The 14,447-nt window shown below is 43.9% G+C and overlaps 1 protein-coding gene across 6 annotated transcripts in view; it reads right to left on the bottom strand.

Moving 5' to 3' along the window:
* The window catches only part of LOC147030968 (macrophage mannose receptor 1-like), a 355,425-nt gene that overhangs the window by 62,993 nt on the left and 277,985 nt on the right, over window positions 1-14,447 (bottom strand). For all 6 annotated transcript variants that reach the window (XM_085875590.1, XM_085875591.1, XM_085875593.1 and 3 more), the window contains 2 exons: window positions 3,369-3,459; window positions 1,593-1,819 (listed from right to left, as the gene is read on the bottom strand). In XM_085875590.1, the coding sequence (XP_085731716.1) occupies window positions 1,593-1,819; window positions 3,369-3,459 (318 nt within the window). The remainder of the gene's footprint in view (window positions 1-1,592; window positions 1,820-3,368; window positions 3,460-14,447) is intronic.

Genomic DNA, 14,447 nt, shown 5'->3' with positions numbered 1-14,447 from the left:
ATGATTATCACAGCGCTCTTAGTTTGCACCCAGAAACCCGCCTTGTGAAATTTCAGGCATGTTTCCAAAGAGACTCTAACAAATGGCAGCCCTGGTAATTCCATTTATCTATTCGCTAAAGATTTTATTTTTTTATATGATGCTGTAAGACATTCTCCTTGGGCACAAAGAAAACAGGTCCCTCGGAGGTCCAGTTTCAGAGGTATTGATTTTTTTGTACAGTCCACAATAAGTGTACGATGTACGATAAAGTATGTTAGCTGTTGCTAAGCAACGGAGGTGTGCATAGCAACCATTCATTTTTGTGTACATGCGAGCCACATTGTACACATTTCACCCAAGTTTCATGAAAATCAGACTCTTTCTCTTAGAGATATTCCCAATTAACCGTTTCTGAAATGTTTGACATGTACTCGCCCAAAACCTATCTCCTCCTACAAATATTTTTTGTTAGGGCTGCAAATTGGCATGAAGGGAGCTAGATAGATTGCGCACAGAACTCTAAGCTTCGATTTTTCGTTTTTTTTATTTTTATTTTTTTCGATTTTTTTGACCACTTTAAAGGGCCGTTGCTATGCCGTTGCTAGGGCCCGGGGTCCCATATTTGAAAGCACACGATTCCCAGAAATATTGGTCCTACCTACCAAATTTCATTGGAATTGGTTGAGTGGTTTAGCCCCTAGGCTTGACCAAAGTTTCGCGGACAGACAGACAGATGGAAATGTCCAGAATAAGGGTACTCGAAGAGGAGCCAACAAGCACAGACAGACAGACAAACATATCGACGGAAATACTGATAATAAGGGTAGAAATAAAAATCTCAAATTTTTTTTTTTTTCGACTAGATCGACTACCCAACAAGCGGAGTGAAAATTGAGTAAACCCTTTTGGCACGCATCATCATGGCAAGGTGCAGCGCCTGGAGATGGAATTGGGAGGAGCGGTGTACAATCGAGAAAAACATGTCAAATGCAGAATTATAACATTAACAGTTTTTAGTGCAGGTGGAAAACAAGAATATCAGAAAACATTGCACAAAACCCCAGTTTATGGGATTTGAACCTGTGGTCGCTGATCCTATCCATTTTCTATAGTCCTTTCTATTGGTGTTGAGAAAGTAGAGAATTCACTAGGTAGTTTTGCCATTGTCTTTTTCATCCGTAATCACGACAAGAATTTTTATCTTTCTTTTTTCCAAGGTTCCAGAGCACAGTGGTCTCCTGTAGCAAATTCGCTGTGGGCTCTGAAACCAGAAAATGCTCACAGGTGGCCAGAACACCCGGCTAAACATCTCTCTGAAGGAGGGGCCTGCCTGTTACAATGTCCCGTCTGTGAAGCACCAGTGACAATTTTATAATCGGGTTGGGAAATGAACCCAAACTAGACCTCAAAGGCAAATATGTTACCTCTGAAGTATCCTGTTCGCCCAGGAGAACTGATATCCTGAGGCAAAGGCTCAGATTGGAACACTAAATAAGCCAACATTTTTTTGGTAAAAATTAATCAACAAAGTAACAAGTCAAAAATTATTAAATGAAATATTTAAGTGAATGTTCTGGTAATAAGAAAATGGAAAACTTTTCACACCAAACCTTGTTGCTTCGAAGGCCAATCCAGAGAGAACGGCTAAGATAAGCAGCCCTTACGGTAAGGAATGCCTGGTGAATAACATCAGGCACGGATGCGAGCTTGCCACCAGTATCAGAACATGCTTGCCGAGCCTGCCACCAGGAGCTCGGCTCCTTAAGCACAGTGTACGTTCGACCATCGATGGTCATTGCTCCGGGAGATGGTGTCACTTGTGGCTCAAGAAGAGGATCTGTGAAGAGGATTCAGTATCAGCTGGTGAAGAAGGTAACCATTTTGAATATATATATATATATATATATATATATATATATATATATATATATATATATATATATATATATATATTTTCCTAAATTGTGCTGCATTTTCAAAGGGAGGGTGTTCTGAAAGCTGTCATGATCCTATAGGTTGGTTCGCATTTCCACTTCAAGTATATTAGTGTGAGCAGTCTTATCCTCAAGGTGCTGGAACAATCCTTGCTTGTTTCACCACATAACAATTAACAATTAACCCTCCTTGTGTTGAATTGTAATGTGAATGTGCAGAAGGGATTTTGTAGAGATATGCCTCTGTGAAGTTTGCACTCAGTTGCAGAACAGTTTGCTTGCAGAAACATAACAGAAGAAAACTGGAGAGTTCATAGAACACCTTACCCCACAAAGTGTTCAAGTTTATATTTCAATTGAAATAAAATAATGATTTCATTAAAAAAAAATTTTTGTAGAAGTTGAGCGCCGTTGATGCAGCGTCTTATGAACCACATTATTTAACATGTCCAAGTACTGCTAAACGGAAGGGTTTTCAAAGTGGCAAGAAGGCGATTTGTGTTCTACAGTTTTGAAGTATATAATTAAATTTAAATAAAATAGAGACTTTTAAGGCTATAGAAAAAAAAAATCCAGATGTTTACTGCTGTATATGCAGTGTTTTATACACCACCTTAATATTTAACACGTTACATGAGTTATTTGTGCCTGTCGTTTGTGTCCTTTATGAGGTCCTTAAAAACAGTAAGTTCTCTGTTTAGAATGATTTGCAAATTTCTGCAACTGCCAGACAGGTAGCGAGAGTAAAAAAAAATATCTCACTCCTCTCTGCACATGTACAATTGAACCTGTAGTTTATCAGGCTCTGAATTTGTCCCATTTTCACATTCATGTTCATGTTCAAAATATAGCATTCAATTGAAATCAAGTTGTTCCTCGATCATAAGCTGACGTTTGTGGACAGACAGACAGATCGGCGGATAGGCAGAAGAACCAATTGCTTTACAATGCTTTTTGCTTCTAGTGCACGGGGTAATGAAACTATCGGCACCGATGAAGGTGTAGCATGTACATATAATATGTGCATGGAAATACCAGGTAGCAATAAGACACAACTGGAGAGCTTGGTGTTTCCTACTTCCTTATTCTGCAAATTATTTTTGCAGGTAGGATCCCAACTTTTGTGATGGCATCATGTGACTGCGTCAGTTGGAGAAATGCACTAACACAGAGTGAAACTGATTAGAAACGGATTCCAATTTAGGCCGTTGTTAATAAGAACTATGCCTGAAACAATATTGTGAAAATGACATCACGCTGTTATTTCATCAAGAAGTTAATTACCAGCAAATTTACGAATTAAATGAAATGCTGGATTTGAATTCCGATTCTGAAATGAAGGAAATGTGTAGAAAAGCCATGAAGGAAGGCACAAATCAAGCTGATCTCACATTCATAAGTCGCGTGACATGTGCAATGTTGATAATGATGGGCAAACACCGAGATACTGACCTTCATAACGATAGCAGATGAAACCATTCGAAGAGTAACAACTTTCAACTTTCCACTGCCCACTAACTGGATTCATAAACACACAATCATTCTGTTGAAGGAACAGAACAGTGGAGGCTTTAGGAATGGGACTTCGAAAAAAAACAAAGAACAGTTTATTTCACAATGTATGTATGTGTGCCAATTAAGGACGATAAGGCCTTTTAAATATTCTACACTAATTATTCCAAGTTTAGTGTCAGTAATGAATTGTAGTTTCGTTTTCAAGTCAATTATATCAGTGCTGAAGCTTTCAGATAGTAATAAACTTATAGAATGACATCTGTACCATTGAGATTTTTTTCTTTACAGGAGTGAGGCTGATGGAAGAGCATGGTATAACCGACAGTGGAACAGACATCGAGGAAATTAACTAACAGGAAAAGACGTCAGGGAGGCGGGAAGGAAACTGAAACTTAAAAGTAAAATTATTGAGTTAAGAAAAGTTATTGGGGGTAATAAAGATCATCGATCAGAATTGGTGATGACAAGAGGTGGTGGTGCACTGCTTGCTTGAAGCCCTGGAGGGAAGATCGAGACAGAACAGCCTCTGGATGGTGGTTTCACAGATGGGTAAAGTGAGGGATAAAGGAGTGGAGGTGTGCAGTCAGCCTGGAGTTTGGAAGTTTAACCAGGAGAAGGGCACTGGAAGAACACATGCATCTTGAAGTTGCTGGGAAGGGTTGTTGGAGGACTGAGGGAGTAATGTTGGAGAATAGATGGTATAAAATAGAGACCACCAACCTTCTTGCGATGTGACAGCGCCACACCTTGTTCTTCAGTCTCATCACAGGAGGTTCCAATAATTTTGAGAGCTTGTGGACATTGTGATGACAAAACTTGGTGGATGAGTTGGTTAGGTGACAAGAACAAGCCGATTTGACTTTCGTTCAGGTCCGGATGCAGATCTGGCCTATCAGTGGGATACAAAACGCAAACTGTTCAGCCTGGCAGAGGTATGCACTCTAATGAGTGTCCTTCTTGTTACCTCCTCTTTTTATTTGCCTGACAAACTCTTTGGTATTCTTTTTTCATTAAAACTCCTGCAGGTTTCACCAAACTGCACGTTTCTGTTGCTAATACATTAGTCTTACACAGCAGAAGGATACCCAAGGTGAGACAATGGGTAGGTGCTCCTATGTTGAAAGTGTCGTGTCAATCGCTCAAGCAGCTGCGGAAAAAAAACGAATTTAAGAGCGAATAAAGGTGAAAAAGTGAGTGTGAAAGAAAAAAAGTGAGGGCCTCGGCTGGAGTTCCATCCACAACATGGTCACGGATGGCTGTGGGTGCCTAATACTAGTATAAACCATTGAAACCCTCTTTCACATCTTTGTTGACTTCATCATGGCCTCAAGCAGATACAAGTCCAGATGGGACTCTCAAGCAGCAACATCCACAAAGACCAGCATACGCAAACGTTGAGCTGGAGCTCATGTTCGGGAACTTTCATAATTATTGAGAAAGTTATACGAGGGATTGAGACCTTATTATATGTGAAGGAGGACAAATGTTTTGAGAATACACAATTCTCCCAAATTGATAACAGCACTTTAACTTTGCCAGGATGTAAAATTCGAAGCTTCACTATTGTCTGGAATGTTGGATTTCTTTTGTACGTCCACATGGGATCATGATACAACTTTATTCCATTAGAATGATGGCTCTTCGGTTGGTCTCAGAACAAAGTATTTTTGCATTGGAATCACTTCAAAATGCAAAAAATTAATGGAACTTGGGCAAAAGCAAAATGAAAAGTAAATCATATGAAGATAGCAGATCTGAGTATGCTTTCCTTGTCGATATACTTGGCTATTAGTACACAGTTGTCATTTTGATAAAGCATTCCTTTTTCCAAATAACATGGTAGATCAACACAGCAATCAAGCTTTCACTTTTATCATTTATAGAATATCATGTCCTGTGAAACCGTTGCACTAAGACATCAATCCTGAAAAAGGTACATTATGGCATGGTCGGTTTCAGGCACAAAGGATCTCAATGTGCCCATAAATTCAATACCCTGATGCTTTCCAGAAATGAAAACTGGAATGAAAAACAAAAAAAAATTCCTACACTGGTATAAAGAAACGATCAAGAGGAAAGATAAGATTTTATTACAAAAGTGAACCCTTGTGGTCCTGAGAGACCTGATCCCATGTGTTTGGTGTTTGGTGAAAGAGGAAAATTATTTTACTTTCACATATGCTATTTTGAAAATACATGCAACCTTTTGCTTTATCATTCAGACTACAATCTGTGTGCAATCCATTATGTGTGATTGTCTGGATCAAGACAAAATTGACAAAAATGTAATTTTTGGCATAACCACTAAGCAGGAAACAAAGCCAAACTAGAAGGGCACTCGGTAGAGCACATACCTCCACCATGTCGTGCCTGATCGACGAGAACATATCAGGTCCAACACATTTCTGAAATATCATGCTTTACAGTACTATATCGTTTTTGGGCCCCATCTCTCAGTGGTGAAGAATCACTTAAAAAAATTAAGTAATTCTCATGTCCAGATCCGGATTAGGATCCAAACCGAAATTGAATCAATTCATCCTTGTCACATACCCAACCTGTCCACCAAGTTTCATACGAATCTGTCCACAACTTTTTGAGATATTATGCTATACATCTGTTTAGCTCGATTTCTTAAAAGGTGAAGGATCATTTTAAAAATTATGAGATCCGGATCCAGATTCGGATCTTCACCAAAATTGAATCAATTCTTCCCTGTCACACACCCAACCTGTCTACCAAGTTTCATCCGAATCCTCCTTCAACTTTTTGAGATATCGTGCTATATATCATTTTGGCCCCATCTCCCAATGGTGAATAATAAACAGTTTAAAAATTCTAGTCGTCGGATCCGGATGCAGATATTCACCAAAATCTAATCAGTTCGGCCTTGTCACACACCCAACCTGTCCACAAAATTTCATCCGGATCCTCCACAACTTTTTGAGATATCCTGCGCACAGACAAACAAACAAACAAACAAACAAATAAACCAATGTCACCCGCAGGGTGACCTGTATCTTGCCAAAAGGTGACCACGTGTGACTTATTTAAGGTCACACTGAGGTGAACAGAGCTGCTATCCACCAGGAGCGACTCCTTGAGGAATATCTGCCTACGAGAGATTCCGATGAGAATCGTTCTACAGAGTAACCATGAAATATATGCTTTTGCCTCATAACGTCACCAAATGACGTCATAATGTCTCAAGCTTGACATATCTAGAAAGCACTCATCGAGGTGTTCAATTTGATGTACTACACGATATGGTTCCTAAAACTTGGAAATTTGACCTTGGGGTCAAATATGTTTGACCTTCGGCGCTAACCATGAATCGTCACCAAAAATTAATCAGCTGAGCGCCAGACCATGAACTATATTCCCATGAAGTTTTAAGACGATCCGATCAAAATTACTCAAAAAATAAGGGTTTCGTCAACTCCCCTGATTTGCGACAAAGTGACCTTGACCTTCAAAATTTTGTGCACTGAAAGGGACCTCTATAGGCCTCTGATATGCGAAGTTACAAAAATTTACAATGATAACTGTGCTCTGCAGAGTGATCGATACGTGATTACAGACAAAAAAAAATCCAACAAAAAACCTACAAGCTGACTAACATATCTTGCAAAAACTTCGTTTTGGCAAGATAACAAACAAACAGACAACCAAATCGACAGAAAGGGTGAAAACATAACCTCCTTCACCTTCGGTGGCGGGGGTAATAAGGACTCAGTGATGTGAACTTGTCCGATAGACCACTACTATTTCCCCAACTTAATTCAAGCCTGCTGTGCTTGTGATCACTTTGTCACAACTCTGTAATGATATCCAAAAAATGAAATCGATATTTTGATCTTTCTCTGCATGGACTATAACATTATAAAATAGCCAAATTAATTGATGAAGTTCGATTCCATCCATCCGAGTTGTGGAGGGAGTTTCTGGTGGTTGCATCAACAGTGAGATGTGGATACATCACTGATGTTATAGGGCTGACAGGATGGCCGACAGGTACACACACTCGCCTCTAAGCTGTCCAGCCTGTAGACCATGTGGAGGTATTCGCTATTACCTTCAGAAAATGATTTTCATTGTGCAGATCACCAAATTTGGCATACTTGAAGAATTTTAGACGCTGAGTCCAAATCCACTTGTTTCCACGTCGAGGATGTGCCACAATTGGTCATTTTTGGCAATTAAAGATACACCGAACATTAAAGCACGATTTTGACAGAGAAATGAAGAATCAAGGTTAGACTAATGTGTACGTCAAAGAAAACTCTTGTGAGGTCTTAAAATGATACAATATGTTTATACAGAGCCCTATTCACTATTATTAAAGATGTTTATAATGAAAGGTCGTAAACCGAAGCAGTTACATATTTTTACCAACCGAAAACGTCTGGACCGACCAGACAGGCCTTCGAGTTGACCAAGGCAACTTTTTGCTTAAAAGGCAGCCACACTGGCTATTAAAGGTAGTTACATTGACTAATAAAGACAGTTACAGCGCCTATTAAAGACAGTTACATTGGCTATTACGGATTACATCAAAGACAAAGAGACTGCGCGACTCAGCCTGATGAAAAGTAGAACCGCCACAAGAGGATTACTGTCTAAGAACTCCAGTATTTCTTGCTCTGAAGCGGTTGCTGAACTCAGCTCTTGACTGCTGCTATTACAAAACTCAAGTCCACTATTACATGCTAACCAATCTGAATACTACTGTGTAGTAGATCATCACAGCAAAAGCAGTGTGACACCCGCATTCACAGTTCATCGTCGGAATCATCGTCAGTTCTGCTTTCATCATCCATAAGTTCCATTTCTGCACGGGTCTGTTCATCGTTGGCGCAGTTTTGACACCCACAGCATTCTGCGCAGGACAGTCCTTTTGACCAGCAAAACACTGGTTGGTCTCGCATTTCGTCTTCTTGCAATTACATTTCGTCGCCTCTAACAGTTCCTTCGGTGCTGGTGGTTTGTTCAACCAGTGAACAATCAGTGCTCCGTTGCGTTCCACCCATCCATGAAATGTAGGAGAAGGGGCTTCTACAAACCTCTCAGTCACGTGGTGGTGGATCGCAGACTGATAGTTCACTCTTTTGCAATGCAGCATCAGAGCCTCGCTTGTTGGCGGCAACTTCTGTTCTCCCAGCGACTTGCTGCAGAATAGCTTGTCGCGAGCCTCATCCACACTCTTCATGGTCGGCTGATTGTACATGGCGCAGACGAATTGTTCCAGGTCGTGAATGATATCCTGATTTAGCGTGAATTCTCGACCAATGCTCCCGAAACAGGTGATGAGATGGGGACCCTTCATCATCAAGTCAAATGGCCTTGTTTTGCCCTTTACATGGAATGCACTGGTGGTATCACTTCCCATGAAATTGTGCAAACCTATCAGCGCATCGCAGACAGAACTTTCCAAGGCATTACTCAGCTTCCTAATGTCAACGATGATAATGTCCTTGGGACTTCCTGTGACCAGATGGAAATTTCATGCCCGAATCGATTTCAAGTGAGCCAATGCCAACACAAACACATCGGTGTCGAAACTCTCTATGCGCACCGACTCTTCATTCTGTCCCGCGTGAGCGGCATGTAGCAGGAGCTTCGTGTCAGCTTCCTCATGGTCGCATTCAAGTTCAGGTACTGACAACACAGTCATGACACCATTCGACGCCTTGATTTTCTCACATTTGCCGGCATGACTGACGTACAACAACATGTCACCCAGTTTTGATGGACAGATGTTTCTCGTCCACGATTCGACGATGAACTCTATCAACGCCTTCTTGTTGGCTCCGCTCAGTAGATAATTGGCCCACTGTTTTGGAAGGGCTTGATCACGTCTGTAGATGGTTCATACCTGAAGATCACCCGCCCTGCCCGCTCGTCTGGCGTGCTCGAGGCACTTGATGCTGATACTTGGGTAAGTATCAAACACCATGTCCAGTCTCGAAGATTGGTTATGTCGTGCTTTGGCCACTACGATGTTCAGCACCAGCTCTTCCATTTTGCCGAAAGTGTTATGCAGTGAATCAGCCATTATCACCTGAATAACGGCCATTCCATCCACAATTGTTGCACCTTGGATAGGCCGAGCGTCCACATGGCAATCGGGCCAGTTTCAGTATATGGTTGCGGAGTTTGGCTTTGTCAGTCTTAGCAATCGAACAATCACCGGATGCCAGCGGGAAAGATATTGTTGCGAATTTGCACCCGCCGGCGTGCGAACGGCCACGTAACTCGAATCGCGGCACGTCGCCCACCGGACGGACAATTCCGTCGTGACCCTCTCGGACCAACGCCGGGAGCTAGTCACGGGTGGGCCTTTCGGCCTCACCACGATCGTGCCAATCGGCCCCCTGCGTGGGATAGGGTTGTTCGCCAAATTCGACCTACCTAAGTACCCGCGCGGAGGGTAGACCAGGCGATCGCACCTCGCCGCAGGTCGACTCCGGACACGGGTCGCTTAAGCGACCCGTTCCGTACTATCGGGATAACCGAGCGGTGTTATCGTCGGCCTCGACGGTTCCGATTAATTATCGGGCGTATAAAGCCCACTACCAACCCTTTACGTGAAGCAAGATGGAGATTCAATTAAAGAAAAGACGAAGCGAAACGGGAAAACAGTTCAACATAATATAATGCACATTTATTCCGCGGCACACGGAGAGCACACATATACAATTACAACAATTATGCACCAAAAGCAGATGTAACAAAAGAAACACAACAATGCAGATCTACAACCAACTACGCGTGCACACGGCAACACTTACACAGTTTTACTTTACAGACGGCGCCAACAACACATTTACTCAAAAGCAAAAGAAAAGGGCCACCCTCAAAGACAAGGGGGCAGACGGGGCCTGTGGGCCGCGAGACCGGGTGGATCCTACCCGTGTCTTGTGATGAGCCGCAAATGTGGCGGCACGGCGGTGCCCCGACTCCGCGCTCCTTCGCGGGTTTCGTTGCCACTGCTTGGAGTGGGGTGGGAACGGGGCCCCCCTTTTCGCACTATCTCAGCGTGGGGGGGAAAAAGGGGGGAATTGTTGATGCTCTGGGGAAAGAGGATAGCTGGCTTGCTTGGGTCCCGCGACGAGCGACTCCACTGCGAGCTCGTCGCCGACAGCCGTCTTCCTTGCCTCGGACCCGAGCTATCCGGTCCCCTCCGCAATTCTCCTCAGCCGACTGCAGCAAATCACCTCGACCGCGCTCCAGGCTTCCTCTCTCTGCAGCTCCCCGACAGACTCCGAACCCCGACAGACTGCGAGTTCCGACAGACTTCTCCTCTCCAGACCTGACTTGACTCTTCTCAAACTCGCCTTGACTCTTCTCCAACTGACTTAATTCGTCCCACGCTCGGCGCTTTATAGTCCGGCAGGAGAACCCATATGCAAATTTCTGGATCAGAACGGGGGTGGAGCCACGCTCGCCCATTGGACGGAGAAAAGGGGCGTGAGTCTCCCCTGATCCTCGAATTTGCATATCCCGATTCTACTCCGACGCGCCTGGAGGCGGGGCCAAACCGCCCCGCGCTTGCCGATTGGACGGATCAGAAGTGGGCGTGTATCATTCCTGATCCGAATTCTCCTCGGAAAGGCCGCACTTTGCACCCACAGCTCGGCGCGCGTCCCGCACGAGGCCAGGACAGCCTGACGCTCGGTGCCCACAAGCGGTGCGGGAATGGTCGCAGAAGGAGAGGCGGAGGTGGTGAAGGGTTTAAAGTGGTGGTCCATGGCCATGGTGACGTTTGGAATGGCGGTGATGCGATGTTTGTGGGAGCGAGTTGTGAAGGTAAAGGTCGTGGCTGTTGGCGTTGTTGTTGTTGTGAAGCGGCGTTGCGGTTGGTGGTTGTTGTGTGATGGCGGTTGAGACGTGGTTGGTTCAAAATAAAGATATAACAGAAAAACGACTATCTCAAAGGGTCGCAGCCCGAATAAATCACATTTATTCCCTCTAAACAACGGGTTTGGGCTAACTACACATGTACTTACAGAGATATCTCACCTACGGGACCTGAATGGTGGTTTGCGAATTTCCTCAACCGCAACAATATGTTCGCCAGTGGGTATGCGAGCAGATTGTGGAGTGTTACATTGCTTTACTCGCCAATCAACAGCAGTCATGTGAAAAGACGACGTTCATTCGCAATTTCAACCTTCGGCATCTGCTGGTGAGGAGCCGCCGACTTGCCTCGCGCCTTCAAGAAAGTTGCCAATTTGGCCTTCGAAATCGGACTGAAGAATGGGACATCACCCGAGAGAAGCCGATCACGCATGAATTGCACGACAGCATTCTCTCCCTTGACATACGCGTTCATCAAGTCCGGGGAAGTGGCTGGCGGTGCGATGACACCTGAACTAATATTGACGAGTTCAAGGTGAGCGCCAGAGAAAGGGTTCATCATTTGAAGTACTGTGTCCATCACTTGCACCACCCACTGCTTCATTCTTCTTCGAGCTCGACACATCCAAATCCTTTCTCGTTCGGGGCTCGTTGTGGATACCCACCATGGACTCACATTTCCTTGCGATTTCTGCACGTGCTGGTTGGGACAGGATCCACTTCTTCACAGCTGTGCTTTTCTGAGTGTAACCAATGATGCCTCCACTGGTCTTGCTGTCCCTATTTAAAGTCTGCTCTATGATCTGATCACACGCAACACTACTAAATCCATAACGAGTATGCCGTTGGGCAGTCCATTTGCCGTTTATGAACGCTTGATAGGTGTCTGGGTGGGAGTACTCCAGCCCGGCCATTTCCAGCCAGTAAACGGGTAAGTACCTTGCATCGTTGAGGTGATCGTACGCAAAGTACCAGGGCATTGACGCTCTCGTGATCGCAAGGTGTTTCGGCCAGTTCGAAGTACGAGTTGCCCGTATAAGCTCTAGTGCAAGCTCCACCATTTCCAAGTAGGGCCATGTAATGTCCAAACTTTGGTGTTTGTTCAGGTCATCCCTCACCATGAGTGCTCCCGAGTATAAAACATGTAAATTGAGGTCTGAGTCACCCTACTGTGGACACTGGCTTGCTTCATCCTCTGTAGTTGACTCTGTTTCTGTTGTAGAGCTACTTGTCTACAACAGCATCCTGAGCAATGGAACCAATATCAATGTCCTTCATGTACACCACTTCGCTCTCAGACATTTTTGGTGGACAATAGAAAATCATGTCTGGGTACCGTTCCTGCAGTCTTTTCTTCAGTCTTGTTGCCTGGTAGTTGGCCTTATCCTGACCTTCGCATACTCTGAGTAGGTCATTGAACATCTCACACAACTTCTTCATATGTATGGATTGCTTTCCATCAATGAGTCTTACCTGGATTACTTTATCACAGAAAATGTCAAATGTTGAGTCATAGTTCACTTTCTGAGTTTGGAGTTTACTTTCACTCTGTCTGTGGTATGTGTCATTCACATACTCATAATAACATTTATGGTGATAACAAACTGCACCACACAGTCTGTATCCTTTATAGTTCTCATTATTCTCACATCACATTAATCTCTCCTCTGCTCAGCAGTTTCCCTCAGCTTTCCTCCATCCTGTGTTTCTGCCAGGGACAACTGATCACATTGAGATTTTCCTTTGACGCGGATGAATTTGTCTTTTTTTTTCTGGCATATCACACAAATTATTGGCAGTACACCAGCTGATTTGTCAGCCCCCCTTTCTACAGACGTTCTGAGGGATTTTCTACGTATTTTGTGGTATGAGTGCCCCTCTTCTTCTCGTCCGCCCACCACCTCACTGGCTCTAGCAGAAACTGCAGTAGTGCTGGCTTCTGATTTCCTATTCCTGGCTTCAGTACGTTTTATATGATCCTTGTTACAAAACGACGCATAGCAGAACCGGTGATAGCCGGCATCCGCAGGAGGATCAGTCATTGGCAGCAGTTTCATAATTTGATCAGCCAGCAAACGGCATTTGTTGATAGTTGCACTATCTGTGGAGTCGCACCAAGCCTTCGCACACTCACATACCTTAAGCCAGCTCTTATCCATGAATTGCGTCACTCTCTCATCTTCCTCCCCGCCCAAGTGTGAAACATTGCATATTTGGTTGTTGAAAGACCAAAAATCACTCGAAATCACCAGACCATGGGCGCCGCCATCTAGATTTGTTGTTTCCTCCGCGATTACAAACATGCCACACCCGCTTCACGGCGGTAATTTTAAATGGTAATAACTGTCGGTGTGTCAACTTGTGCATATGGAAACAAGTAGGAATTTCAATGGTGTGTTCTCATGAATGTACAGGATGAATTTCGTTTAGATTGGTGATCTGCACAACGAAACTGAACGAACCGACCCACCTCCACATGACCTACTGGGTGTGATTCCTGATCCAGCTATCAACTGCTCCTGGACTCTGCATCTTTTGCACCTCAAAAAGTGGAGGAGGTTCTTTCAACCCTCAACTCTGACTTTGCGACTGGACTGGACGGCATCAGCTCATGTGTCCTAAAAACGTGCACTGCTGCTCTTTCACAAACTATCTCTCTGCCCTTTTCACCCTATCATTTGTGCTCGATAATCTTCCATCTGCTTGGAAAACTGCCAACATCACTGCACTACATAAAAATGTGCAAAAACTGATCCCCTAAACGACAGACATATTCGCTTACTTCCAATCATCAGCAACATCATGGAATCCATCATCGCAGTTGATATGAAATCCTTCCTTTTCTCCAACAACCTCATCTCAGATCACCAATTTGGTTCCAGACCAGGTCACTCCACTTTCAACATGCTGCTTCTACTCACCCCACAATGGATTGAAGCCCTCAATGTCAGATGAGTTCAGGGCCATCTTTCTGGACATATCTCATGCTTTTCATACAGTCTGGCATCCTGCCTTCTCCAAAGTGTCTGCCAATGACATCTAATGCCAACTACACACATGGCTTATTGACTTCCTCCACTCTCACAGCCAAAATGTGGCACTCATCGGAGTCCTTTCGTCTTCCCAAGGCAGTATTCTGGGCCCAGTCCAAGACCT

This window comes from Eptatretus burgeri, chromosome 3, assembly GCF_056783735.1.
Source record: "Eptatretus burgeri isolate ZD-2024b chromosome 3, Ebu_testis_v1, whole genome shotgun sequence".
NCBI classification, from domain to species: Eukaryota; Metazoa; Chordata; class Myxini; order Myxiniformes; family Myxinidae; genus Eptatretus; species Eptatretus burgeri.
Note: the sequence above shows the minus strand (reverse complement) of the source record. Positions and strands in the feature narration are given on the sequence as shown.